This window comes from Tenrec ecaudatus, chromosome 12 (genome assembly GCF_050624435.1).
Source record: "Tenrec ecaudatus isolate mTenEca1 chromosome 12, mTenEca1.hap1, whole genome shotgun sequence".
Classification (NCBI taxonomy): Eukaryota; Metazoa; Chordata; class Mammalia; order Afrosoricida; family Tenrecidae; genus Tenrec; species Tenrec ecaudatus.
Genome location: NC_134541.1, coordinates 16,560,590 through 16,588,455, shown reverse-complemented (window position 1 = coordinate 16,588,455; position 27,866 = coordinate 16,560,590). Strand labels below are relative to the sequence as shown.

The window sequence follows — 27,866 nt, the reverse complement described above, 5'->3', positions numbered from 1 at the left end:
CATTTTGCTACTATTATGAATCGGGCAACACTTGTGAAAGGGCAGTTCGACCCCCAAAGGGGTCGCGACCCACAGGTTGAGAACCGCTGCCCTAGATGGGATGCAAAGAAAATCTGCAGCAGACCAAGGAACGGGTGCTGCTTCTGCCCCACTGGGCTCTGGATGAGAACTGGCGGTGCCGGCAGCCCTGGGATGGGGCCAATGTCTCACTCTCCAAGGGCCTCCAAGCCAGGGAGGCCCAGGGCTCAGGTCCTGGGCCCCAGGGTGGAGCATGGCCAGAGGGTTGCGGTTCCGACCAGGGGAGATGAAAGGTCAGCGGTCCAGCGGGACCAGTCTCTTTATTGGGTGCCAAGGCGGGGAGTCCGGCTTCCGCCTTTCGCTCCTGCTGCAACAGCTGTTGGAGGGGAAGCGTGCTGGCACTGCTAGCTAGAGCTTGCTCTGCAAGACGTGGGGCTTCACTCGGATCACGCCCTCCTGGGCACAGGACACAGCCAGGACCCCATCCTGACGCCACAGCCGCCCGTGGACCAGTCCCCGAGAGCCACCTGCGGGAGACAGGGGTATGAGCAAGGCTTCTTACTGCCTAGCATGAGTCTGGAAAAGGATTCCGGGCAGGGCCGTCACCCTGTGCAAATGCCACTGCCTGGGTGAGCCACGCCACACCCCCCTTGATGGGCCAGTGAAGGTGGATCCTAGAGGGCGGCCCCTCCCACAGACGCCCTCCTTGATCTTGGAAAGCACTTTCACTTACTGCTTGCTGGCTTCCTCAAAAACATTTTGTCCCGGTTTCACCCAGCGGGGCTCTCTGAGGCGGACCTCCTTAGAAAGGAACCTGGGGTGCTGAGACTAGACACTGACGAGCCAACCAGTCTGGCTTTCTCTTTCCCAAAGAACAGGGGTCCTCAAACTACAGCCTGCGGGCCGCATGCGGCCCGCCGAGGACATTTATCCGGCCTGAGGTGGTTTTCGCCCCGTTTGTTTTTTTTACTTCAAAATAAGATATGTGCAGTGTGCATAGGAATTTGTTCATAGTTTTTATAAGAGGACTATAGTCCAGCCCTCCAATGGTCTGAGGGACAGTGAACTGGCGCCCTGTTGACAAAGTTTGAGGACCCCTGCCCTAGAGGATGGCCCGTGGAGACTGGGGAGTTCCAGACAGATGCGCAGCCAGGTTCATCAACAGTCAAATGCAGCGTCAGAGCCTATGGGGTGGGGGGGCTGGAGCAGGGACTATTCTAAAGACGCTCCCCCAAGTCACCCTGAGTTTGGAGGGGTTCCGAGACCAGCCCTGGGCCTCTGTAGATTCTACTCCCTTGACCTGACCCAGCATGCTGCGAAAAATTGAGACGCTAGCTCATCCTCAAGCCTCACCCTGTCATAGTGAAGGATGGGAGGAAATGGCCTCACCTGCCGCTCTGGGGTGGTGCCCTGCCCCCCTCCCCCCAGGGCCCGACACTCACCAGCCCAGGGGCTCTCACACTCATACAGCATCCAGTGGTCCGCTCGGAAGGGGGCGTGGAACCACATGGTGTGGTCCAGGGAGACCATGAAGTGCACCTTGTGCTGCCCGTGGTGGGGCAGCATCGCCGTGCCCAGGAAGGCGTAGTCCGAGATGTAGGCGGCCACGCAGCAGTGCATCTTCATGTCGCCCTCCCCTGCAATAGGTCCCGGCCCGTCAGCCCTGGGCTCCTGGGCTCAGGAGCTGCAGGGAGTGGGTGGGCTGCCGGACACAGGTGCAGACCTGCCTGGCCAAGGGGTGTCTGTGGCAGGGGTTGAGGGGCGGATGAGAGGACTCAGCCCCTGAAGGGAGGGCCTTTTCCAGCCTGCACAAAGGCACCTTGGGATTCACAAGCCTGGAGGGAAACCTCCCGGAGGCGCCCTGCCTTCCCCAGACTGGACCTCCTGGGGATGTAATCACCTTCCCTGGAGGGCTGACAGCCCTGGTGACAAACTGACCCAGCTTCCCCATTCTGATGGCCCATAGAAACCAGAGAGGAGAAGTACCAGATACAAGGGCGCACCTTGAACAGCCCCAGGGTGCTTACCGATGTAGCCCCGGGCTCGCACCCAGAACATCTGTTTGGCCTCCAGGTGGTCTAGCTGGTTCAGGGTGGGTGGGTTTATGACCTTGATATCAATAGGCACCTCTTGGGCAGCAATTCTGTTCAGACCCAGCCGGTACTTCTTGTGGAGGTTTGGATCCCTGTGTAATGGGAGAGGGGAGCTTCGTAGCTGATCCCCTCCTTTCCTCCTCAAGATACCTGGCTTGTCCCCAAAGCTACCCTCTGCTGGGGCAGACGCAATCGTAACACACAGGCCCTCTGTTGCCCTGTGGAAGCCGGTGGTGACCTGCCTGTGGGAGCTGGAAATAGCTTGGAGGCCATTGCCTGGCTCAGAACGGGCAGTGTGGCAAGTGATGTCACAGCCTGTGGCCTGAGGGACCCCAGAGAGGCATTCTAAGCATTTCACACTAACTCTCCCCCATTCCACCCTCTAGACACTACCACCACCACCCCACCTCCCAGGTGCACGCAGTCAACAGAGCCAAGGAGCTGGCTCAGGAAGTGGAGAGGGCAGCACCGGGAGTCCAGTGGTCTGGTTCCAGTTGATACTCTTCACCTTGAGGGAAACTGGTCCTGCCCGAACGTGGATGGACACACAGCACTGAGGACTGTCTTCTATCCGCCTTCCCCACCCCCTCACCCAGAGGGAGGGGCTCATTTCTAAGGTGCTTTCTCAGTACTGTAACCACCTCCTCTACGGCTCCTCTGGGGTGGCCATTTTCGTCCCTGTCCGTCCAGCTCTGTGGTGGAATGTTCTAGATGTGCCCCGGCCACTGTGGGAGCCACTAGCACAGGTGGTTTGTCTACCCGAGCTCTTGAAAGGTGGTCGGGACAACCGAGAGACTGAGTTTTGGGTTCCCTTAATCAACTTCATGTGGCAGTGGTTACCTGACTGGAGGGCGCAGCTCCAGGCTCAGGACCGTAAGAGCAGTGCCTTCCGGTCGTCCCAGCACTTACTGAGTACTAACTGTATACCAGGCCCCTCACTTCCCCCTCTCGTGTCACCAGTGTTGACACCGGGACTTCTCCGGCTCTGCCAAGTACCTCCCTCACCCAGTCCTCAGAGCGGCCCCTGAGGTGGCACTTCTTAGTAGCGCCATTTTGCAATGGCGGGCAGAGTGGGGAAGCAACTTGTCCACAAGAGACTGGAAACGGGCCCACATCTGTGTAATGGACCCTGCTGCCTCCCTGGCATCTGGTACAAGTCCCAGGAGTGGCCATAGCCCTGGGGTTCAGCTGTGACCCCCCGGCAAGGCAGAAGTGACCCCTCCCATCTTTTAGACAGGAGCTTTGTCCCCTGCACGGTCACTTTCAAACATTACTGGCTGCGATCCAAGGGAGAAATACATTTTACCAGGCGATATCAGAATTATTTTAACACCTAGTAAGGCCCTGGTGGTATAGTGGTTACGAGTTGGGCTGCCAAGAGCAAGGCCAGCAGTTCGAAACCACCAGCAGCTCTGGGGGAGGAAAACTAGGTTTTCTACTCCTGAAAACAGTCTCAGAAACTCACAGGGGGTCGCTATGAGTCAGCACTGGCTTGATGTTGGTGAGGAAGCAGAGAAAGCAAAGGCCAGGGCCCTGGTGGAGCAGTGGGTAAAGCACCGGGCTGCTAACAAGGCCAGTGGCTTGAACCCACGGGTCCCTCTGCTAGAGACAGGAGGTGGTCAGTTTCCATGAAGCTCAGAGCCTGGGAAACCCCTGGGGGCAGCTGGATTCTGCCTGCAGGATCAGTTACATCTCACAGAACCCACAGTACCAACTCAACAGCAGGGGAAAGGCCAGGAGCCCCCGGGGGCAGAGCAGGGAAAAGCATTCTGTTGTTTATCAAAAGGCTGGTAGTTGGAACTCATCAACCACCCCATGGGGGCAGATATCACAGTCGGCTTGCTTAATACAGCCCTGGAAATCCTAGGGCAGTGGTGCCGTGACCCTTGAATACAGGTCCTCGTTTGGTGGTGACCACCCTCCCCAACCATGAAATTATTTTTTGTTGCTACCTCATCACTGTCATTTTGCTACTGTGATGAATCGGACGACCCCTGTGAAAAGGTTGTTCGACTCCCAAAGGGGTCGAGACCCACAGGTTAAGAACCGCTGCCCTAGGGGGAAGTCCCTTAGAATGGACCCCACACCTGGCTTTTGGCTTGGGAGGAAAAGACAGTGAACAGAGTAAAGGAGGCCACAGGTCTGCAGCAGGGGGGTCCAAGAGCCCCACCCCTTCCAGGCATTAACTCCTAAGCTGCTGGACAAGAGATGACCCAGCGAAAGGGGAGGGGATCGTTCAGTCAGTGGCTTGGGGAGGTGACTATTCACGTAGTCACCTGTGGGTTCTTCACTATTTTAACCCTGTACGCTGCAGCAGCACCACAGGAGTGGTGAATATCCTGTTGGCTCCATCCATCCCACCCTCCCCAGAAAACACACCTGAAACAAAGTTTCACGCAAGAACTCTTGCCTTTGCTCCCTGCACTCACTCCACTCTAGGGCTGCCTCTTTTTTCGGAAATGCTGGTCAAGAACCAGTCCCCCCATCCCCGCCACCCCGCCCCATGGACTGAAAGCTCTGCCCTCACCTTAAGTACTGGTTGATGAGGGTCTCATAGTTGGGCAGCTCCTCTGGCGGAGGCACGGTGGGCATGGAGAACTGGTGCTGCACGGGGCTGGGCTGGGTCTCCTGGAAGGAGGCCTGGAAGATGAAGATCGGCTTGCCATGCTGCACGGCCTTCACAGAGCGCACCGAGAAGCTCTTTCCTGTCCGCGTCTGCTCCACCTGGTAGAGCACAGGCACCTTCGGGTCCCCTGCAGGGAGCACAAGGGGCAGCGGGTGAATGGCCAGATGGACACCTCTGCCGCTTGCCCTCCATGCCTTTCTTGATTCCGCAGTGAATGACCTGACACGAGACCTGACCAGAGCTAGGACAGCAGGATGCCAGACTTCCTGTGTTCGTATCCTGCTGCGGCCACTCTCCAGCTGTGTGACCCAGGCAAGTCACTTAACCTCTCCGAGCAGCTCAGTTCCTCTGTGCAATGGAGATCTTCCTAGGCGCTCTGACCAAGTTCCAGAATGGAAAGAGCTCAGCACTGTAAAGTGTCAAGGACACTAGCTAGCCCAGGACGTGCTTGTTAAATACAGCCCTCTAGTTCTGTCAGGGACCAGAACCTTATCTGTAGATCGGGAGGGGGGGGGGAGGAGAGGCCATCTGTTTCAGTAAAGTGACGCTTCTTTGGAACACGGCTGTAGTCATCCTCGGGCGATTTTGCCGTACCTGTTCTCACAAGCTTCCCAGCAGACCTGAGCTGCCGAAAGAGGCCTGCCCTGCAAAGGTCCTTTACCCTTGCTGTCCCTTGGTCTCTAGTAGTCTGCCCCACATTCCTCTATGACATTCTTTCACCTTCCCAGGAAAAAAATCTTCAAAATACGTGAACATTCTGCCCTGGACTCTTGAACTGATCCTGCAAATTGCAGGGGCCTGCACGCCACCGGCATCTTTTATTAAGTGTATCTATACAAATGGAGTTTCCCTCTTGGCTTTGCTGCCCAGGAGTGGAATTGAGAAGTGCATTTTGAAACCATGCCTCTGCCAGGTTTCAGGAAATGTCATTTCCCCACAAGCTCCGGTTACTAAACCCTGTTCTCTGCCCTTGACTTTCCTTTGATAAGGCTTTTTTTTTTTTTTTTTGGCTCTGAGTCTTTATTGATCGGTAATGGCGAGACACGGGGGTATGACAGCTCACGCTTCCGAGGCAGCAGCGTCCAGAACCTAAGTGGCAGCCTCGGAAAGCCTTTGATAGGCCTTTGTTAACTATCTCAGACCTTAAACTGCCTCATTCCAGAGTAACAAATACTTGGGACATCCCCACCCCCACCCCTTTGCCTAGGCAGGTCCAGTTCTCCACTGGTTTGTAACTACTGTCCAAAGGGGCTAAGGAGAAAAAGGCCGCGCTGCAGGGGCACTGACCAGGGCTCAACTCACGGCTCTGGATCCTTGGGAGCTTCCTAACACTGGGAGTAACAGTGGCAGGAAGGAGCGGGCATGACCCTCAAGTGTGTGTGGGACGAGGCCAGACGGCTTGCTCACCCAGCTGTTCTGTGCCATCATCCAATGTGTCCATCGTCAAAAGCACACTTGGGTGAAACCTGCAACATGGCAGGCACTGGCTTCTGGATGTTCCACAGGATGAAGAAACCAAAGACAGGAAGCAGTGACCCCCAGCTCCACCAGGCAAACAAAGTAGCGCAGCTGGTTCCCTCACCAGAGGTGGGGGGCTTACAGCATCCAAAGGCCAGCATCCGGGGCATTTACAAACAACCTGCACAGACAATGTTGCTTTTGCTCTGTCCTAGCGCAAAGGTAAGGGCTGGGCTGGGCTGGGCTGGGCTGCTGGGTGGCTGAGGGCTTCCCAGCACTGAGGCGAGGAGCAAGGCTGGGGAATTACAGGTATGGCAATAGTGGGGGCAGGGGAGGGGAGTTGTGTGTGTGGGGAAGAGTTCTCTTTAGTATTATTAAAATATATATTTTTTTATTTTTGTAAAAAAAAAAAAATCAAAGAAAAACATCACGACTGCCTTCTGAATACAGATCACAGACTGCTAACCTCCGGGTCTGCAGTTTGAAGTCTGCAGCTGCTCTCCGTGGGAGGAAGAGGCTTTCTACTCCCCTAAAGGGTTACAGTCTCACAACTCCTGCCCTATAGGGTCCCCATGAGTTGGAATGACTCTAGGGCAGTGAGTTTGGGTTGACCCGAGGGGGAAGGGGAGGTGGGGAAGGGATTTCTCAGTTTCTCAAAAGAAAGCTTGGCTTTTCAGATTGCCTCTGATCCCAGAGCTACAGAAAAGCCTCCCACCAGGTGGGAACACTTTTCTCCAAACCAGGCTGCCCTCACACCCCAGCCCCTAGCAGAGGTTTCTAAATCATCCAAGGACCCAATTTAGCGCTGGCACCAACAGGCACTACTAAGCACGGTCGGGTCAGAGAACAAGGAAATAGTGTCTGTCAGCAAGAGTGTCCTCCATGGTTCCGTTGGCCCTGAGCTTCGTTCATCTCTTGGCTCCGAGACTGAAATTCTCTGTCTCAATTTTTGCCCCAGCGCCAGAAGGAAATGGCTCCGAAGTCCCTCTCCCTTTAACCTCAGGCAGCTAGACCAGGAGCCGGCTGCTGGGGCCCCAGACTTGGGTTGGGGGTGGGGAGGGGGTGGTTTACCTGCCCGAACAAAATAGCAGTGCAGGGAATGCACATGGACGTCTTCGCTCACAGACTTGGCTGCAGCCACCAGGGCCTGCCCCACGATCTGACCCCCAAACAGCCGCTGCGTTGAGGGCACCCAGTAATGCCTTCCTCTGTGGGAGGAGAGGAAAAGTGGGAAAGACTTGGGTGTGGGTGGGCGGAGTGGGGGGGGTGAGGTAGGGCAACTCTTCAGCTCTCACTGCAGGACCCCTTAACTTGAGGATTCTCCTGAACAATGGGTGAATGAATGCCAGGGATTCTCAGGCAAACCATCTGGATACATCATTCCACAACTCCATGGCCTTCCAGACCTCATTCTGTGGATTCAATCGGGCTAATTTATGTTACACCAAGAGTATGGGGATCAGAGAGAGTAAGTGGCACATCGTTTAGACATTTTAAGTCTTGGGCATTACTGGAATCTTGGTATGGCAAGTTCAGCGTTTCTTCCAGAGACAGAAGCCTCAAGGCCTTGCTTGGGTGGACCAAGATGGACCCCAAGAGCTGAGCTGGGGATGGACTACAGTTCGGCCTGGCCCCTTTACTCCTCCACCCTGGCAGCTCAGTTCTTCCTAAAAACAGATTGAGCTGGAAATGTACAGATGAGGAAACTGAGTCCCAGAAGTAAAAAACTCCCCAGGCCTGTGAGCCTGATGAAGGCTGAAAGACCAGAGTCTTCATCGCCACAGCCCCACATTAGCATTGTGCACGGCAGGACAAAGAGCCCTCCAGGAAGTTATATGCAGACTGTTAAAAGGGGGCAGAAGGGAGTCCCTGCTGGCGCAGTGGTTAAGGCACTGAGAAACTAACCCAGGAGAAAGAGGAGTCAGGCAGTCAGCTTCCTTAAAAGGAGTACAGCCGGACAGCTAGCTCCTAGTCCCACTGGATCCCTATCAGAGGCAGCGAGTGTGGGTTACAGGAAGGGAGGGAGGTTAAGGGCAGAGATCGTTTTCAATAACATCAGTTTTGAAGGCCAATGCAATGGCATCCTGAGTTGTCGTCAATGAGCTTAAGTGAAGCTAGCAAGGAAAAGAGGCAGCAAGCTCGGACCACCTGATGGGCAATGCGCTGCCAAGCCGTGAGGAAGGCTATGCATGAAGCGGTGAAGGATGGGGGGAAATGAAAGAAGCTGAGAATCCAGGGACTCGGATTTTAAGCCTGTCCAGCCGTGTGCCCTCCGGCGAATCACCATCACCTCTGGGCTGGAATCCCCCCAAGGACTGGACCCCTAAGAGCCGACAGCGCTCAGGTCACCAGGTCTACGTGCTCGGATCGCAGTGCCGGCGACGAGTCGCAGGGAGGAAGCGGGGCTGCGTCGCCTAACCCTTTCTATTGCGGCAGAGGCTGCACGCAGCGCAAAGCCCATCCCGGTTCCGGCGCTGGGGGACACGGGTTGGTGGCAGTCCAGGTCAGGCGCCTGTCTCAGTCGGGGGCGCAGGCTAGGTGCTGCCAGCTACCTGAAGAGACCCTCGTCCAGAGGCTCCAGGTTGAGCACGCTGGTGACCAGGATGCTGCGGAGGTCCCCCGGGGAATCGCCGCCGCCCTGGCTGTTCTCCGGGGCCTCCGAGGACGACATCTTGCTCTCTGGCTGCCGGGACCGGACTTTGTGCAGGGGGCCGGCACGCGGAGCCCTGGCTCTGAGACCCCAGCTTCCGGCAGACAGACGGCGCTTACACGCCGGAAGCGCCGAGAGAAGGCGGGCCTCTAGCTGATTGGTGGTTGCTCCTGTCAGTCTTCTTGTAGGCGTGCCTGAACGGCTCTACCAATTGGAGGAAACGGATGCCAGTCTGGGGATTCCGCTTGTGATTGGGTACTCAGTGAGAGGGCGGAGCCTCGGACCTAAATAATAGGGGCTGAAGACGCTTTCCGCCTGTCAGACGCCTCTACCCTCTAGGTCTCTCGGTTCTTAGGTTCTTCCCGCGCTTCATTCCCGCTGGTGGGGCCCGACCTCCAAGGGACCTAGGCTAGCCTGTACACCCTCAGGGTGACTTCTGACCCTGGTGTGGGCGGAGGGGGTGGCCATGGAGCTGGGCAGCTGCTTCGAGACCTACGAGGACTTCAAGGAATGCTTCAGCGCCTACAAAAAGGAGAACAGGTGCTCCTTCGTTCCCAGAGACTGCGTCTCCGTTCGCTTTCACAACCTCAACCATGGCACCTCCATCCGCGAGGATATACTGTAAGGGCGGGGCGGGGCAGGGCAGGAGGGTGGGAGGAGGGCGGCCTGCCTGGAGGAGGAGGCGGCGGGGGCGGGGTGGGGGTGGGGATGCTGTCGGCCCTGGGCTCGGACTTGCCGCGGGCACTTCTTGAGCGCCTGCTGCGTGCGTGCTTGTGGGGGCCGACTGAAACCTCCACCGGCATTGCTTTTTGACGACCAACTTCACCTTCACTCACGCAGCCCTTTATCCAAAAAGCCTAGCGAGGGTCCATGATAGCGGAGACGTGCCCCCTTTTCCGAGCACCTGCAATATTGCAGACACCTTGTGGCCTTCACGGACGGATGAAAAAAAGGCGTTCGCCTTGTGCTCTGCGCCAGACCGTATCAGGTCAAGTGTTCATTCATTCATTCATTCATTCTGTAAATGTCTCTGGAGTGCCTGTTTTCCAGCTTTTTACATGCCCCAGGCAGCAGCATGCGTGGGCGTGGGTGGTGGGGGCTGGGGGGTGGACAGATGACATAATGATGTAAAATCCCAACTTAAGGTGGAATAGCATTGGACTCAGAGGAGGTGACGTGTCTGGGAGGTAGGAAACAGAGGCTTCACTCTGCAAATAATGGATTCTCTGGGCAGTGGGTCCCTGCAGAGAGCTAGAGGAGGAATACCAAGGTGCTACAAAAGGTTTCCCCTTGACTCTTAAACCCAAAGGTTGGTGATTCGAAGCCAGTCAGTCTGTGGTGCCGTGGAGAAAAAGCCTGGCAATCTGCTTCCATTGGGAAATTCTATACTGCAACACTTGGGGTCACTACATTAGAATTGACCCAAGGGCAATGGGGGTCTTGTTCTCAGAGGAGCTCATTCCTGAGTAGCATGGAGGATTCTGACCAAAAGGAGTTACCATGAGAACAAAGATAAAGGTGAGGTACAGGATGGGGAAAGTGGGGAGCTCTGATTGGTAGGACTGTAGATGAGTTACAACCTTCCTAAAAGTCTAGGTGCTATTGTGAGGGGTGTGGACTTAATCATCTGTGCCCAGCAGGATCCTAAGCAACGAAGAGAATTTGAGTGTGCTCTCACCTGTTTACAGTGCCCCCCCAACCCCAACATGGTGCAGTAGGTTGGAAGTTGGGCTGCTAACCTAAAGGTCAAGGACAGGGGGATTCAATCCACCAAGTGTTCCCTGAGACAAAGCTGAGGCAGTCTGCCTCAGTCCACAGTCATGGTCGTAGAACGCTTCTGGGCCATTGCTACTCTGCCCTGTCCTCTCACAGGGGGGCTTCGTGGTCTCCGTTGCGTACTGTCTAGCTTAGAAAGGGACTCCCAGAGTCCTCGCCGTTCATAACCTGGCACACCAGGCCTCACCCTTGTGACGGCTCCGGCTCACGCTGCCCCAGGCCCACCACTTCTGTGCTGACTGTGGCCTCTGACTAGAACGGCCTTGCCCATCCTCTTAGCTCACTTCTCATACGAGGGCCTTCAAAAGTTCATGAAAAAATACAACGAAAAGATCATGGAGTTTTTCCACAAACTTTTTGAAGCCTTCTAAGTCGGTCATTTTGTGTGCCATTAGCTCAACTTTTTTTTTGGGGGGGGGGGGGGCAGCAGATTTGCCCAGTGCAAGGTGTTGTCCAATTTCTTCTTTAACACAACAGAAACACAGCAAAAACGTTTTATTGTGGTTTGGATGAAAGCGTAAAGAGTACATTGGTTTTCTATTCAAATGTGCATGTATATTTTGATTTGTGACAGCAATAGCCGTCTTTTTTTTTTCATCTTCAAATAAAAATTTTATTAGTAGCTTGAAAGACATGAGTGGTGCCACTGATAACACAGGGTTTTTGTTTTTGCAGTTTACATTTTATTTTATTTTTTAATCGTTTTATTGGAGGCTCATATGACTCTTAGCACAATCCATACATACATCAATTGTATAAAGCACATTTGTACATTCGCTGACCTCATCATTCTCAAAACACTTGCTCCCCACATAAACCCCTGGCATCAGCTCCTCGTTTTCCCTCTCCCTCCCCGCTCCCCCTCCCTCTTGAACCCTTGATAATTTATAAATTATTCTTTTGTCTTATCTCCATAGCCGCCTTTCCAGTGTCACAGCCCTGTGCTTGTCTTCTGAACTTCATCCCTTCACACACGTTGTCCTTTTGATTCCCACCGGCTGAGTGTTTCCAGGAATGTCTATGCTTGGTGTCCACGTTCTGGACCTGCCTGTCCTTTAGCTACTAGAGAGCATGCTGTTAGAGGCCTGAAGAGAATCTAAGAGCCCTAGTCTCTATCAGACCAGTAAGCCTATGTGGTAGAAAAATTAATACCAAACCAGTCCCAAAGAGTTGGGAGGTTAAGGATTTCCCAAATGTCCAATGACACTATTTCCCTCCATTTTTCCCTCCACTTCTCTGAATACAGCCCTCACATCCCCGGGTTCTGTAATTCACTGCAACTTCCCACAGAAATGCATGGACCTTGAAGGAAATGTCTCACCTGGTTATGGGTGCTGTTCAGTCCACAATCCAAAGATGAGGCAGAAGCAAACCAGAGTCAGAAACCAAAAATGTCCCAAAGTCATAGTAAATCTTGAATCAGGAAACAGGAATTCCTCTGCTTGGAGGTATGGTTTTGTCTTGTAGTGGAACAAAGGATGGGGTCTTAAGTCAAACCCCCCTTTAGTGCATCGGTCTCAACCTATGGGTCTTGACCCCTTTGGGGATCGAATGACTCTTTCACAGGGTCACGCAATTTATAACAGCAAAATGACATTATGAAGTAGCAACAAAAGTAATGACACGGTTAAGGGGATCACCACCACATGAGGAAGTGTTGCGCATTGGGAAGGCTGAGAACCACTGCTTTGGTGGAATCTAAAGATGCCCCCGAGGGGGGGAAGAGGGATGTGGCTTAGCTCACATCCTCCATTAGGCCGGCAGTCCTGTCTAGGGATGAGCTGTAGTTTTGTGTTGGGCTGCTAACCTCAAGGTCAACAGTACAAACCATCAGTGGTCCCGCTGGAAAAGGCAAGGCATTCTACTCCGACCGGGAGTTACAGTCTCAGAAAGCCCGGGGGTGTTTTGCCTGGTTCGTGGGGTCGAAGTGACTTGCATTCCACAGCAGGGAAGGGAGGGGTTTTGGTTGTTCATGCTGACCATGCGTATAATAGAGAACACCTTCCAAAATGGGGTCGTAGCACAGGCACAGCGTCCTGAATAGAATGTAGCACCTGTGGCCTGGTGGCTATTGTGGGTTCCTCTCAGAGCGGCCCTCCTACCAGAGAGCAAGCACCGCCTGCTCCTGCACGCCATCCCCACAAGTGTCCGTCCATCTTGTCCAGGGCCTTCCTCTTCGCTGCCCCTCCACGTCACCAATCGTGAGGTCCTTCTCCAGGGACTGGAGCGTGTCCAAAGTGAGGAAGACCAAGTCTTGCCATCCTTGCCATTAAGGAGCATTCTGACCGAACTTCCTCCAAGACAGTTTGTTTGTCCATAGTACTTTCAGTCTTCGTCACCAGCACCATGTTCAAATGCGTCAATAATTGGCTCTTGTTCAGGGTCTAACTGTCACACATAGGAGGCAATTCAAGGTACAATGACTTGGATCTGACAGGCCTGGGTCCTCAAGGCAACATCCTTGCATTTCAACACTTTTAGGAGGGCTTGTCTGATTTCTTGACCGCTGCTTCCACGAGCATTGATAGTGGATCCCAGCAAGATAAAATCCTTGACAACTTCAACCATTTCTCCACTTATGATGCTGCCTATTGGTCCGGTTGTGAGGATTTTGGTCTTCCTTTACCTTGAGTTGTAATCCACACTGAAGGCTGCAATCCTTGATCTTCATCAGCAAGGGCTTCAAGTTCAACTTTCAGCAAGCAAGTTTGTGATATCACAGGTTGTTAATAGCCTTCCACCAATCCTGATGCCGCATTCTTGGTCATACAACCTAGCTTCTCTTATTATTTATTTGTTCAGCATTCAGATTGAATAAGTATGGTGAGAGAATACAACCCCGAGGCACACCTTTTCCTGATTTTGAATCATGCAGTCTCCCCATGTTCTGTTCACACGAGTACTTCTTGGTCTGTGTATAGTTTCCGTGTGAGCACAACTTAGTGTCTTGCCATTGTTCGCCATATTATCCATAGTTGTTATGACCCACACAGTCTATCGAATACCTCTGCATAGTCAATAAAGTACAAGTAAGCATCCTTCTGGTGTTTGCAGCCCAAATCCGTCTGATGGCAGCACTGATATCCTTGTTCCATGGCCTCTTTTAATCCTGGCTTGAATTTCTGGTAGCTCCCTGTCAAAGTACTGCCCCAACTGTTTTTTGAATGATCTTCAGCAGAGTTTAACTTGTACGTGATATTAGTGATATTAATAATCATACGAGCTGGTCTTCTTTGTAGTTGTATAGATAGTATCCCGTCATAGACGGCACTGAACTTAAGGCTGGATCTTGAAGTGTTCTGTTTGACAGCGAGTACTGGAAGTCTGGATTCAGGGCGCTGGGTCCAGGGGAAGGCCTTCTCTCTGGTTCTGAAGGAAGATCCTCTTTCAACATCTTTAGGAATCTCCCGTTTGTCTTCGCCTCAGTCTTCCCCTGAGCCTAGTAGGTTCTCAGCAGAGGGGCCCTGGGCCCAAAGGATGTGCTCCCCGATCTTCCTTCTTGTCAATGATAGGTCCCTCCTCTTGTAAGATAAAGGTGATGCAGGTCACACCTCAAGGAAACTCCCCTTCCATCAGATGAGTTGTAATCTCAGGAAGGGTGGTGGCTTAAGTAAATTGATGCCGCCTTATTAACATAACAAACAACCTCTCTCCTTTAGCATCATAACCTAATCGTGCCTCATTAGCCAGAGCTTAGGGTTGAGAACACATTATAAAATTGATGACACATTGGGGGGGAATGCAGGTCAATCCATGACAGCATACCACTGATAGCGAAATGCCTTTTCAATATGTCAGGAGTCCCTGGAAATTTGATTATTGAAACCCACCCCAAGGCAACTTGGAAGACCGGAATGGCATTCTGCTTCTGGAAAGTCCCAGCCTTGAGAACGCTAGGAAACAACTCTACTCTAACACACATGCCATCACCCCACGTTAACAACGCAGGAGGTGGCCGGGGTGGGAAGCCAGTCCACAACCACTAACAACGGCTTTTCATGTGCAATATCCTTGTTTGCATAAAGCGAGTAAGCTGATTTGAAGCAAACCCTTTGAAAATAATAGTACTAATATACCATAGGCGTGGCCTTGGCAGACGTAGAGGTGGTTGGCAATTCATTGAAGTCCATTGAACATGTGATGAAGTACTTGTCCGGTTAAGAGCAAGGGGGTGGGAGTCCGATAGACAGGCTCTGCCCTCAACCTTGGACAAGACTTTCAACCTCCCTAACATGGAGAGTGGTGAAGAATACAGAAGATGCTTGGAGCCAGGGAAATGGAAAAACCAGTTACTATCAAGGGGCTTCCAGCTCATGGCAAACCCCATACAAGAGGGCTTCCAAAAGGTCATGTAACAATGTCATTCTCAGTGTTTTGACGCCTTTCTATGCAATGATAAACCTGGGGTGGGGTGGGGCGCTGTTTGTATTTTGTTTTTAATTTGGGTGAAAATATAAGCTGTAGAGCATACACCACTCATCTGTTTCTTTCTTACATGGGCAACATTCTCATTGTCTCTGCCCAGAGCATTTTGCCACTACCCACTTAAACTCGCTGCCCTAGTCTTCCCACCTGTGCTGTAGAATCACTGTTGACCATTTGATGTCATGCAGATAATTGTTTGAAAGACTGCAGGGGCATGCCGGGCATGCTTTTCCAGTCGCTTGTTTGTATGAGCTTGCAAGTGCAAAGACGGCCTTGGGAGTCAGTTCATTTCATGGAGGTGGCGAGTGGGTTACTTGATGAGCTACAGTCTTTTATTTCAGCTCACGGTTCGTAGATCTTCTCAGTGGTCCCTCCAGGTTCAGCAAGGCCAATAAGTCTGGATTCCGTCTCTAACAGGATCTTCAGTGGCTGAGTTTTGTTTTCAGAACTAATCACTGGGAGGAGTAGGCTCTGACCCACCACCTCTCATGCTGGCCATTTGTACCACCCAGGGATTCCTGGGTATAAAAATATCTGCCAAAGCAATAACTCTGGTGCATGATGGGAATTGGTAGGTCCTTTAAAATTTTGAGTCGAAACTCCAACCATACTGGGAGTTAGTCACCAATGACCAAAAAGTCCCTATCGACTGGGAAAGTCAATTTCATGCCCAAGTTCCCCGCTCATGTTCATGGCTGTTCTGTACCTTCTCTTTACGCCTTCTGGAGAATGACGGTCTTCACACAGTGTAGGCAATACTCCACAGGTCTCTCTGTTGCTCAAGTTCACAGCTGCCATTTGGGCAGACATGGTTTGGAACATATTCCAGACACCGAGCTAACAGTGGCCTGGCCTGGGCCCTGTTGTTTGAGCTTTTGTGATCTCGGCATCACAGTCACGAGGCTGTGTCGGAAATGAAGATCATCACACGAACATGACAAATTTTGCAAATAAACCAGCCACTTAAGATTTTACTCACTACATAACCATGTCTTCCTGGTTACCCCTGCCAAGACCAACACTTTGAGTAGCAATGGGTAGATAACTGATTGGGAACCTCTAGCTCATACTCATCCAAGGCAAACAAAACTGATTGCAAACAGAAATTGCTCCACTCACCAGCGCTGCAGGGGATTTGGGTGAAGTGTCTACATCGCCCTTAGCTTCATCCCCAAACCTCCTGGCATCGAGTCATGGGCACTCAGTGTTCTCACAGGGCAGAGGACTACTCTGGGGTGTCCAAGGCATTCTGGGAGCATTGTGGGTTACGTGTCGGTCTGCTCATGGCAAGGTCAACCATTTGAATCCCCCAGCAGCTCCTGGGGAGAAGGATGAGGTGGTTTACTCCCATAACAAATTACAGTTTGGGAAACCCACAGGGACAGCTGTACCCTGCCCTACAGGGCATCAACTCGATGCAGTCCACGGTTCATAGGGTTTCCAAGGCTGCCAGTATGAAAGCAGATGAGGTTGGTGGGTTCACACAGCTGACCTGGAGCACAGGGAACACTTCTCCCTCAGCCACAGACCAGTTAACCAAGGAGAAGGGACACCATCCAGGAAGAAAATTGGATTGGAACTTGAAAAGCAAAGAATTAAGATAAGCCCTTGAGAAGCTTCATAAAATCCCAGACTTCTGGGAAAACTGACCTTCCCTTATTGCATTGTGACACCGGAAATGGAGTAGGCGGATAGTGATTGAAAGAGTTGTTCTTTTGGGGGGGGGGGGTTGTTTGTCTTTTTGTCTTTGCTTAGGCCAGTGCACCACCCCGAAGTTCTTTGGGTCTTCTAAGAGCACAGTCGCATTGTCATCATCTGCACTTGCTTAGATAGGACATTGACTTCACACCTTCTTAGTTTTCACTCTGTGCTGTGCGGTTGAATTGCCTCCAGGAGGGTGGTCCTCGATGATGGTGAGCTGAGTCTCACAGTGTCTTCTTGGTTCCCACTTAGGAGCCTGCCTATTAACTTCTTCCACTCCACCTGCCTCAGGGCGGCTCCCCACCTGGCATGGGGCGTGGCAGTCACACTGAGAAGAAAAAGCCTGCCCCACTTCCTGCAGTGTTTCTTGGCTGGGACTGAGCCACTGGCCGTGCCCATTCCGCCTGGGCTGACCTTCATTGGAACCTGGAAGCACAGACGGAGCTCTGTTGGGAAGGGGTGGCGACCAGAACAAAAGGGGAGTTCTGTTCGCATGGGAGAAGGAGGGGCGTCCGTTTGGCACCAAACAATTGACCACGGCCTTTTCGGTGGATTCCCTCTGTGTGGCCCTGGTTTTGCTTGGATGGAGAGGAACCTCTTCTGTTGTTATTTTTGTATTTGGGGCATTCTATATTGTTATTTCTAGGTTAGGGCATTGGAGCTGGAGGTTGAGAGGAAACCAGGTGACTGCAGTCAGGGTCATAAAGCAAAGGATACCTGGTGGGACTGGAATTGAAATGAAGATCTCCTAACTCTAGAGTCCTGGTCCTAACTCATTTGACTGTTTAAGAGGGCGTTAAGGAGCCCTCGTGCTTAGCTGGGAACTGGTGGCGTAGTGGTTGCCCATTCGGCTGTGATGTGCCAGGTCTGCAGTTCAAAGCCACCAGCTGCTCCTTGGGAGAAAGCCGGGGCTTTCTACTCTCCCAACCAGTTACCGTCTCAGAAGCGCACAGGGTCAGTTCTACCCTGCCCTGTAGGGTTGCTGTGGATTGGCATTGAATCTATGACAGTGAGTTTGGCTCTTTTTGGAGTGTTTCGCTGCTAACTGAAAGTTTCGTGGTTCAAACTCATCCCGCAGCTCCACCAGCTACAGAGCTGGTGATCTGCTCCCATGAAGATTACAGCCTGGGAAAGCCAATGGGGCAGTTCTGCTTTGTCACGTGGGATCACTGTGAGTTAAATCCACTTGAAGGCCTGAAACACAGGTTCTCGTCCTGTGGAAACTGCGCTCTTTGTTCAGGGCACAAACGACACGCGACAGCTGGCACAGGTCAGATGTCAAACTCACCCAGAGCCCGAGTTAATGGGTACCCTTACCACAGGCTGCCGCACTGGGCCCAGACAGAGCAGCAACGGTGAGCATGGCAGTACCAGGCAGTAGTTCTGCGGTCCAGAGGGTTGCTGAGTCAGAACCGGCCTGGCGCACCTTGTCAGCCACAACTCGGCCATATGTGTACTTGCACCTCGAACGTCCACTTGAGTTTGACTTTCACCGGCCTCTGGCAGGATCCTCCGCTCGTTCACAGACCTTGCGAGTAAGAACTGTCTCATTTGGCTCCGGAGTCTCTGAGCAGCTGGAAGTGTTTGTCCTTGGATGCCGCCGAGTCCTCCCCACTCCCCACAGCCTCTGTAGAACGGAAGCTGGCCCACGCCTGCACCATCAGAGTTCTTGGGATGTCGGACCCCATGGTTGCAGCTACTGTGCCAGTCCACCCGAGAGCGGGTTCAGCCCATGTTCTCTGACCGTCCCCTGTGTCTGGGCAGACTGGGGACGCATTCCGGAACGCTCCTAGGTCAAGCTGGCTCTCTCAAGTGTTAAAGCGGTCTTGTGTTGTAGGTCTGCTCAGTGCAACACTTGTGTGATTTCTTGACTCAGTAAATGTTAGAAATAAAGGACTTTTTCAGATTATAGTTAGGAAGAGTAGTGATGCTAAAAATGGCGCCGGTTCAAGCCAACGAGCGATGCTTGTCTCCTCGTGTTGTGCAAGAGCTTTCTACGCTGCCCGTCGCTCATGTACCGTTCCGTGTGTGTCTTTAGACGCCTCGTCTGTGCCAAGTGCCATGTCACACTGGGAGTGCAATGGGTGCATCGGCACCCAGGTTGGCAGAAGCAGGACTGGCTGGCTTTTCCTCTGAGATACTGCTGCAGGAGCCCTGGAGGCACAGTGGGTCATGAGTTTGGCTGCTAGCCGCAAGGCCGGTGGTTCAAACCCACCAACCACTTTGTGGGAGAAAAATGAAGCTTTCTGCTCCTGTAAAGATTTACAGCCCTGGAGATTCACCCCCTGGAGGCAATTCTGCTCTTGAATGAAATAGTTACGGTTTTACACTGTCAAATCTGCTCCAACTCCAAGCAACCCTGGAAGACGAGGTGGACCTGCCAGAGGGTTTCCCCAGCTAAAATCTTTATGGGAGAAGATCCCCGGGTCTTCTCTCCGGGGGAGCTGCAGGTGGGATTGAGCTGCTCGTCCTGCCATGCGGCCACCAGGGGGCCCTTCCTCTTAGAGCAGGGATTCTCAGCCTTCCTCATGCCGCCACCTTGAATACAGTTCCTCATGTGGTGGGGACCCCCAACCATAACATTATTCTCAGTGCTATTTCATCACTGTCATTCTGCTACTGATGAATCATAAGTAAATATATGATACGCAAGATGTATTTTCATTGTTACAAATTGAACATAATTAAACATAATTAAAGCATAGTGATTAATCACAAAACAGTAAGTAATTATATATTGTGAAATACGTATGTTTTCCAATGGTCTTAGGCAAGCCCTGGGAAAGGTTCGTTCGACCCCAAAGGGGTCGCGCCCCGCAGGTGGACAACCGCTGTCTTAGATCCTAAGCTGCTGCCTTCAATTTGACGGAAGGCCTTGTGCTGGGGCCAACATGACCACACGGAAGGAGGGCGATTCAGAAAGAATGAAACCTTGTCTCTGTCTTGAAAGGAGTCTTTAAACTTTTCCCCCAACTCTGCAGACAAGGCCAAGGTCAAGGTCGAGCTGCCCAGCAGGTTTCTGAAGCTGTAAATCTTCCCAGAAGCAGGCTGTCCTCTGCCACCAGAGAATATACAGAACGAAGCAGAGGTTAAAGTCGTGACCACAGTCCACAGTGGGTTTTTACGAAAGATTGTGCTTCGTCGTGTGTATGTGATACTTCAGTCTGAAAAGGAACCGGGAAGGAACGTGAATGGAGCACCGGCAGCTGTGGCCCCATTCTCGGAAGGCTGCCGTGCTTGATGGCAACAAGGCCAGTGCCTTCAGTACTCCGTAGGAAGCCTTCCTTCTCAAGGGAGGATCCAATGGAAATGCAGAGTCAAGTCTGAGAAAGAGTTTTCATGGCAGGAAAGAATGGAAAAATACTTGGGATGAACAACAGAAACCATGGGGGAAGGGAGACAGTGGTCGGTGTCAGATATGAAAATAATCATAATTTATCAGGGGAGTGGGAGGGAAGGGCAAAAGAGAAGTGGTACCAAGAGCTCAGATAGAGTCTTAAAGGCTTGAAGGTGAACAAGCGGCCATCTAGCTCAGAAGCAAAAAAGCCCACATGGAAGAAGCACACCGGCCAGTGCAATCACGAGGTGCCAAGGTACCAGGTATAAGGCATCATGCAAAAAAAAAAAATAATAATGTATGTGTGTGTGTGTATGTGTATATGTATATGTATATATATACCATATTAAATGAAGGGGGAAGTACAGAGTGGAGACCCAAGGCCCAAGTGTCGGCCAATGGAGATCCCCTCATAGAGGGGTTTAGGAGAGGAGATGGGTCCGTCAGGGTGCGATGTAGTACCGATGAAGAACACAGCTTTCCCCCAGATCCCGGATGCTTCCTCCCCCCAACTACCATGATCCGAATTCTACCTTGCAGGACTGGATAGGGCAGAGGTTGTACACTGGTGCATATGGGGGCTGGAGGCACAGGGAATCCAGGGTGGATGATACCTTCAGGACCAAGGGTGTGAGGGGCGATGCTGGGAGAGTGGAGGGTGAGTGGGTTGGAAAGGGGGAACTGATTACAAGGATCCACATGTGACCTCTTCCCTGGGAGAGGGACAGCAGAGAAGAGGGGAAGGGAGACTCCAGATAGGGCAAGATATGACAAAATAACGATGTATAAATTACCAAGGGCACATGAGGGAGGGGGGAAAGGGGAGGGAGGGGAGAAAAAAAAGAGGACCTGATGCAGGGGGCTTGAGTGGAGAGCAAATGCCTTGAGAATGATTGGGGCACGGAACGTATGGATGTGCTTTATACAATTGATGTATGTATATGTATGGATTGTGATAAGAGTTGTATGAGTCCCTAATAAAATGTAAAAAAAGAAAAAAATGATTAGGGCAAGGACTGTACAGATGTGCTTTATACAATTGATGTATGTATATGTATGAACTGTGATAAGAATTGTATGAGCCCCTAATAAAATGTTTTTTAAAAAAAAGAGCTCAGATAGAAAGTCAGTGTTTGGAAAATGATGATGGCAACCTATGTACAAATATGCTTGATACGAATGATCCGTGGATTGCTGTAAGAGCCAGAAGATCCCCAAATAAAATTATCTTTTTAAAAAAAGATTAAAAATTAAATTACTTGGAAAGTAAGCCATTTTTAAAATCATTTTATTGGGGCTCTTACATATAACAATCCATACATCCATTATATCAAACAGACATGTACAAATGTTGGCATCAACAATTTCAAAACATTATCTTTCTTCTTGAGCCCTTTGATATCAGCTCCTCTTTATTCCCTCCCTCCCCCACTCTATCACCCCCATGAACCCTTTATATATCCTTCTGAGTATTTATACATCTTACACTTCACTTACTAGCCTGGTGTTCATCCCCTGGAGGGGAGTTATTCCTCCATCATTGCTCTGTTCCCCCCTTCCTTTCCCGTCCCTTCCCTCCCCCCACCCCACCCCTACCCTACCCTACCTCACCCTGCCCTCCTGGAACGCTACTCGCATTGTTGTTTCTGAGGGAGTTTGTCTATCCTGAAGGCTAAGCTTTCTTCATGTAAATCCTAGAGCCTCCATCAGATCACAAGTCCTCATCCTTGCAGACATTCATGAGCCTCTGTCAGCCCTTTCCCATCTATAAAGTCTGCTTACTCTCTGAGTATCAAGTGATGCGTGTTAGGAGCTTGATGTTGCAGGCATGTGATAACGCCTCGACCCGTGTAGAAAGGATGCAAAAGCCGTGGTTCTAGGTAGGCAGGAGGAGGAAAGAAAGGAACAGCGAGGTTCCCACAGTGGGAGATGGGGCGTTCCTGGGACCAGGCAGCCGGGAGGACTTCCGTTGTCAGTTACCGGCACACTTCAGAGCTCAGTGAGCATTCTCCGTTTCTGCTTCCAAGCCAAACTCGGCCACCAAGTTACCTTGAACTCATAACAACCCTGTAGGACCAGGTGGAACTCCTCCCCCATAAGGGTTTCCAAGGCAGCAGTCTTTCCAGAGGCCAACTGCCATGTCTCTTCCTCAAGGCAGTTAGTAAGTCCGGACTGCTGGTCCTGCAGGTAGCACCTGTGCACCTCAGCCCTGCACCACTAGGGCTTCTCCGAGGGACATAACGTCCATCTAGTTATTTTTAACAGTTTCTCGTGGCGGAGGTGAAAGCTTACAGCGTGAATGAGTTTCTCGTTCAACTGTGTATGTGCAGGTGGTATCAGGGCCTCCCGCACTTCCATTCTGGGCTCCCCGTTTCCATCCGTCCAGCTCTCCTGCCCCTTCCTGTCGGCTGAAGTGTCCTCTGGCCCAGAGCCACGCTGCCCTTTCAGTCTCTCATGGCTGAGTGTCCTGAGGTGACTGTCCACTTCCTAGGCCTGTCTGGCGGCCTCTGGGAGGGGGTTCAGTTCTGATTGAAAGTTGATGAACTAGAGCTGTGCTGGGGTAGAACCCAGTCTGTGGACCGGGGGCCAGGGTGGGGTGGGGTTTCTTAGACAAGATGGTGGTCCTGAGTGGTCTTGAAGGATGAAGAGAGGCGGAAGGGGCGGTGGGCAGGTGGTCTTTCAAGGACTTAAAAGAACTACATGGTGAAGGCTGGGGAACATTCTGGAGAGAGGTGAGGTGAGGCCTGCGGTGGGCACCTCTCACTGGCCTTATTCTTCTAGGCCTGCCCCAGCCCTTCCTGGCCCTGAGCGAGGATGGCAGCGCCCCGCAGGCAGGGATGTCCTCAGCCCAAGCTCTCCGCCCTGCCATTACATCACCTGTTTTTCTCCGCTTGCCCCGCAGGATGGGCAAACAGGACCAGCTGGATTTGTGTTTGAGGAAGGGTGGGTGAGGGCCTCTGGCTGTGCCGGGTCACACCAGGCACTTCTCTCCCAGCTGGTCTTTGGGAAGGCTCCGGACCCACAATTGACACAGCCCACCCAGTTATGCTGCTAAAGGAAGGCCTGGCAGTGAGCTGCTTTCTGTAGAGGTTACAGCTCTGTTCTGTCAACGCGAGGGTGGGGGTCCAATGGGTGGGACTGGACCCGAAGGCAATGGGTTTGGTTTTGTTATTTGGTCTTTGGACTGGAACTCTGCCTAAAGGAGGCAAAGGTGTGTGGCCTGCCCCGCCCACCAGTGATTCACCTACAAAAATCTCTGATAAGCATGTGGGGAATGAATCTCCATCAAGGCAATTCAAACACATAGCAACCCCATAGGGCAGGATTGCTGCCCAACGGGAGTGAAAGGTCTCATCTTTCTCCCTCGGAGCAGCTGGAGATTTGAACTGCTGACCTTTCGGTTAACAGCCACCTGGGCTCCGAGGAAGTGACAGTGCCTGGAGTGTGGTGGGGAATGACTGTCCTGGCACTTGAAGACTTCCTTCCCCAGCTGGAAAACCAAACGCGCTGCCACGGGCTGATGCAGAAAATAAGTCAAAGAGAACGCCACAAGGCTCAGGAGTCGAAACTTGTCATGGAAAGAGAAACCTCATCTTTCTCCGGAGGAGGTTTCGAACTGCTGACCTTGCGGGGAATCACAGCTCCGTGTGTCTCCACTCGGCCACCAGGACTCCTCCACTGTGATGAGACGGTCTTGTTCTTTGAAGGAGCCCCTGGGCGGTATGAACAATGAACACACTTGGCTGCTACCTTAGATCTTACCAGGTTGGGCTGGTGGCAGGTGAGGTAGGCAACAGGGAGGGTGGATGGAGGTACTGGGCGTTCGAAGAGCACCAGGAGAAAATGTGGAGTGTTGTCATGGGGGAGTGTCTTGACCAAAGGGCTGGCTACTTGGGGACTTGAGCGTTAGCCTCAATTCACAACCCCCTTCCCCCTGTGGTCCCCAGGAACATATTAGCCGATGCCGGTCCCCAGGAGCGTTAGCAACAGGGCCTTCTCGGGCGAGCACGTGGGTGGTCGGCACCATCCTCATTGTCACCTCTCCCTTCCCTAGATATGTGCAGGTGACATTTGTCTGTTTTCGGACCCAGTCGCACAGGAAGCGGGCACCAGCTGCCGACACCTGCCCAGCGTACCTGTCCCTGCGGTACGATGAGAAACTGGACAGACTGTTTATCAGTGAACTAAACACCAAGCATATACACGGTGACTCCCAGGCCGCCGGCCCTGAACACGACGCTGAGGATCGGTCTCCTAAGGCAGCATGTCCGCAGGACGCGAGCAGCCCACTGGACAAAGCCCTCGGCGCCGAGAAGTCCCCAAGTGGCCCGTCACCTTGCTTAGAGACGGTCCAGGAGCCCCCCAAGCCCGGGAAGGAGGGCATCACTTCTTCTGAACTGGCCAAGATCGCCAAAGTGATGAGGAACTTTCTCCGGGCCAACGAAGGCTCCATGGCCTCGCTCAGCGTGGGCAACAGCCAAGACCTGGACCGGCTCAGCTTCCAGAGCAGCAAGATGAGCGACCTGTTCGCACGCTTCCCAGAGACGCTCCTGCTGCACCGGGTGGAGCACGCCCAGGGCCACGTGCTCTACGCCTTCCTGGTGGAGAACAAAGAGCGCGAGGGCCGAGTGGTCCACTTCGCCATGCTCCAGGCCGAGACGGCCCCCTCCGTGGCCAAGATGCTGGGCATCTTCACCGAGTTCAACTCCGACTGGCCCAAGGTGAAGATGGTCTTCGTGGACCCCGCCTTCCCGCACCGGAGCGTCCTGCAGGAGATCTTCCCGACGGCCCGCATCCTCCTCTCCATCTATCACACCACCCGGCTCCTGGAGAAGAAGCTGCACCGGAGCTCGGCGAACGCGGCCTTCAAGCATCTCATGAAGGAAGCCCTGCGGCAGGCGGTGTTCGTCACGTCCGAGGCCAGCCTGCAGAGCCTCTCGCACATGGCGCAGGCCCTGCTGGACGAGGAGCTCTTCGGCTTCCTGCAGGCCCACTGGTTCTCCTGCGAGCTGCTGTGGTACGTACACGTCAGGAAGGGCCTGCACGCCTGCAGCACCTACATGGACAGCCTCGACATCGTCACCAGCAAGGTGTCCTGCCTCTTCCGGGAGCAGCAGACCCTCCTGGACTGCATCCTGCACTTTGTGGACTACATGGACTTCTTCAACACCAAAGGCCTGAAGAACTTGCCCACGGCCCCTCCCAAGCTCAAGAGGGCCCGGCCAACGGGCGACACGCTGCCGAGGTCCAAGACCCGCTGTGGCGGGTCCCTGAGGCGACCTTCCTGCCTCCCTGTGACCGAGACAAAGCCCCCCCGCCTGCCGCAGCCGCAGCCTCTGCCGCCACCGCCGCCATCTCCCCAGGATGGCATGCTGGAGGCTCTGCGCCAGAGCAGCTCCGAGCTGGCCTACCAGCTGTGCCAGAGTGAGTGGGAGGTGGTGCAGAGCTCCTCCCACCTGCTAGGCGAAGCCGGCTCCGCCGTGGACATTCAGCTACTCGAGGACTCCCACCAGGCCAGCAAAGACGGCTGCAGCTGCAGCTGCGCCTTTCAGCAGCGGTACCGCCTGCCCTGCCGGCACATTCTGGCCCTGCTGCACACCAGCCAGCAGCCCGTCAGGGAGGCCATGGTGTGCTGCCGCTGGCAGAAGAGGTACCAGCACCTCCTAGGGCCCGGAGGAGAGTTCCGGGAGCCTGTCCTGGCCCCGAACACAGGCCAGCCGGAGCAGCAAGGGCGCCACAGCCTGATCCGGGACCTCAGCCGGGAGCTGGCCAACCTGCTGATGCAGAGCGAAGGGCCCGAGCTGGAGGAGCGCTGCTCCACCCTGCGCAAGGTCGTGGACATCTGGGCGCAGCCCGGGGACTTCAAGGATGTGGGGAACCTCCCTTTCCTCTGGGGAGGGCAGGAGGAAGGGGGGGGCCTCCCTCCGGCCGAAGCTGCCGCTCATGAGTGAAGCACCTGAGCTGGGGTCCTGGCCCCAAGCCCCTGTTAGGTTTGGAAGTCAGAGAGCTCCAAGTGGCAGCCTCTGCCAGGAGTGTTTCCCTCGGGAAGAGTTGGGCCTGACGACGATGGGACAGCTGGGGTGTGCCCTGCGGTCCTCATTCCTCAAGTCCCTCCTTCCTTGTTCAAGGCCAAAGTTCTCACCGTGCTGAGAAAGCATGCCCCCTCCCACCCCCACTCCTGAGCTCATGTCTTACCTACTCTTCAAAGATGAAGCCCCAGGCCCAGGGTCGGGTGAGCCAAAGCAGGTCTGGCAAAAAGGGCCTGCTTTCAGGGGCCAAGAAAGGGAGGGGGACCCTTACTATTGTTGCTGCTGCTCTTTATGAAGAATCTGTCCTTTATACTTATTTTTATTCACGTTCAATAAAGGTGTCCGTTTGTTTTCAGAAGGTCACAGGGGACATGTGTTCTGCTTGAAGGGGGGGGGGGGAGGGGAGCGGCCTCTGGGGTTGCCTCACAGGACACACCGGCGGAAGCGGGAGGTCTAGGTTGGAGGTGTTCATTTTACAGGAAGAGGACGATTATCAATTTAACGGGGTTATGGAGTCAAATAGAACCTGATGACTCAATTTCACAGACTTACCACTGTAGCCAGGCCTTCCATTTAATCTCACACTACCCCATAGGCTTGCTGTAGGTGCAATCCGGACAGTCCTGAATCTTAGCAACCCTGTGCACATCGAAACACTGCCCCCGTCCTGTGTCAGCCGCACAGTCACCAAACCCACTGGTGGCAGCCGCTGGGTCCGTCTCATTGAGAGCAAGTCAAATCCTCAGCAACTTCTACATTTGCTACACTGACCACGATGTCGTGACTGGTCAGCTGGTGCCCCGTATGTTAAGGGATAGTCCACCCTGATGACTGCAGTCTTTGATCATCAGCAAGTGTTAACAGCCCTGCTCACTTCCAGCAAGCCAGGTTGTGCCATCTGTAGATTGCAGGCTGTCGATTAGCCTTGTGCTGTCAGAAACAACCACCGCCAAGCTCACTGCCATCCAGTGAAGACTGACTCATCGTGACCCTACAGGACTGGTCTCGGGCTGCGGGGCCTTGCACATCGCAGCCCAGTGCATAACCGCTCCGCCCGGGGCTCCTTGGGCCATCAAGAAAAGCCACCCAGACAGGGAAGACTCCTGAATCTTGCACTTGGGTGCTGGCATCATACTGGGTCACCGCTTTTCTTTAGCCCAGTTTCCTCATCTGTGAAAATAAACGTGTTGACCTGGTCAGATCCTGGATCCCTGCTCTCCCCAGGCCCCATGCATGTATAAAAGGGGACCTGGACGTGCAATAAGTTAAAAGGTGGGATGGTAATTGAAGGATCGGTTCAGACTGCTCCCTGGGAGAGCGAGGCGGCTTCCAGAAAGGTTCACAGCCTGGAAAACCTATGGAGCAGTTTGACTGAGTCGGCATCAACTTGGCAACGGTGAGAGCTTTGTAAAAACATTTTCCTTAATAAGCACAAGCTGGCTTTTTTGTTGTGCCAGTTAGCAGTAGTCATCGCCTAAGGCTTCGAAGGTTGAGAGTCCCATGGACTGACAGAAGAATAAACAGATCTATCTTGCAGGAAGTGTGGCCACAATGCGCCTTAGGGGCAAGGAGGGTAAGACTTCATCTCACGGACTTTGGAAATATTTTCGGGAGAAACCAGTTGCTGGAAAAGGTCGCATGCTCAGTACGGTGGACCAAAAACCTCACGGTCATGGAGGGTAGAACTGCCCCTGTGAGCGTCTGAGACTAACTCCTTAAAGGTATAGAAGCCTCGTCTTTCTCCCCAGGAGCT

At 53.1% G+C, this 27,866-nt stretch overlaps 2 protein-coding genes across 4 annotated transcripts; one reads left to right on the top strand and one right to left on the bottom strand.

The window, feature by feature from the left end:
• Positions 1 to 319: 319 nt before the first annotated feature.
• ACOT8 (acyl-CoA thioesterase 8) lies at positions 320 to 8,980 on the bottom strand. Its single transcript, XM_075528691.1, has 6 exons — positions 8,748 to 8,980; positions 7,267 to 7,403; positions 4,639 to 4,864; positions 2,046 to 2,203; positions 1,461 to 1,655; positions 320 to 545 (listed from the first exon to the last, which is right to left on the bottom strand). The coding sequence occupies exons 1-6, from the start codon at positions 8,864 to 8,866 to the stop codon at positions 427 to 429; spliced, it is 954 nt and encodes a 317-aa protein (XP_075384806.1). The 5' UTR covers positions 8,867 to 8,980; the 3' UTR covers positions 320 to 426.
• ZSWIM3 (zinc finger SWIM-type containing 3) lies at positions 8,041 to 26,465 on the top strand. 3 transcript variants are annotated; one of them, XM_075528689.1, is made up of 2 exons: positions 8,041 to 9,466; positions 24,176 to 26,465. In XM_075528689.1, exons 1-2 carry the CDS (start codon positions 9,356 to 9,358, stop codon positions 26,033 to 26,035), a joined length of 1,971 nt encoding a protein of 656 aa, XP_075384804.1. In that variant the 5' UTR covers positions 8,041 to 9,355; the 3' UTR covers positions 26,036 to 26,465. The 3 variants fall into 3 exon arrangements, with proteins under 3 accessions (XP_075384804.1, XP_075384805.1, XP_075384803.1); XM_075528690.1 differs by having other exon boundaries at positions 8,042 to 9,385; positions 24,139 to 26,465; XM_075528688.1 differs by having other exon boundaries at positions 8,043 to 9,466; positions 24,139 to 26,465.
• Positions 26,466 to 27,866: the final 1,401 nt, after the last annotated feature.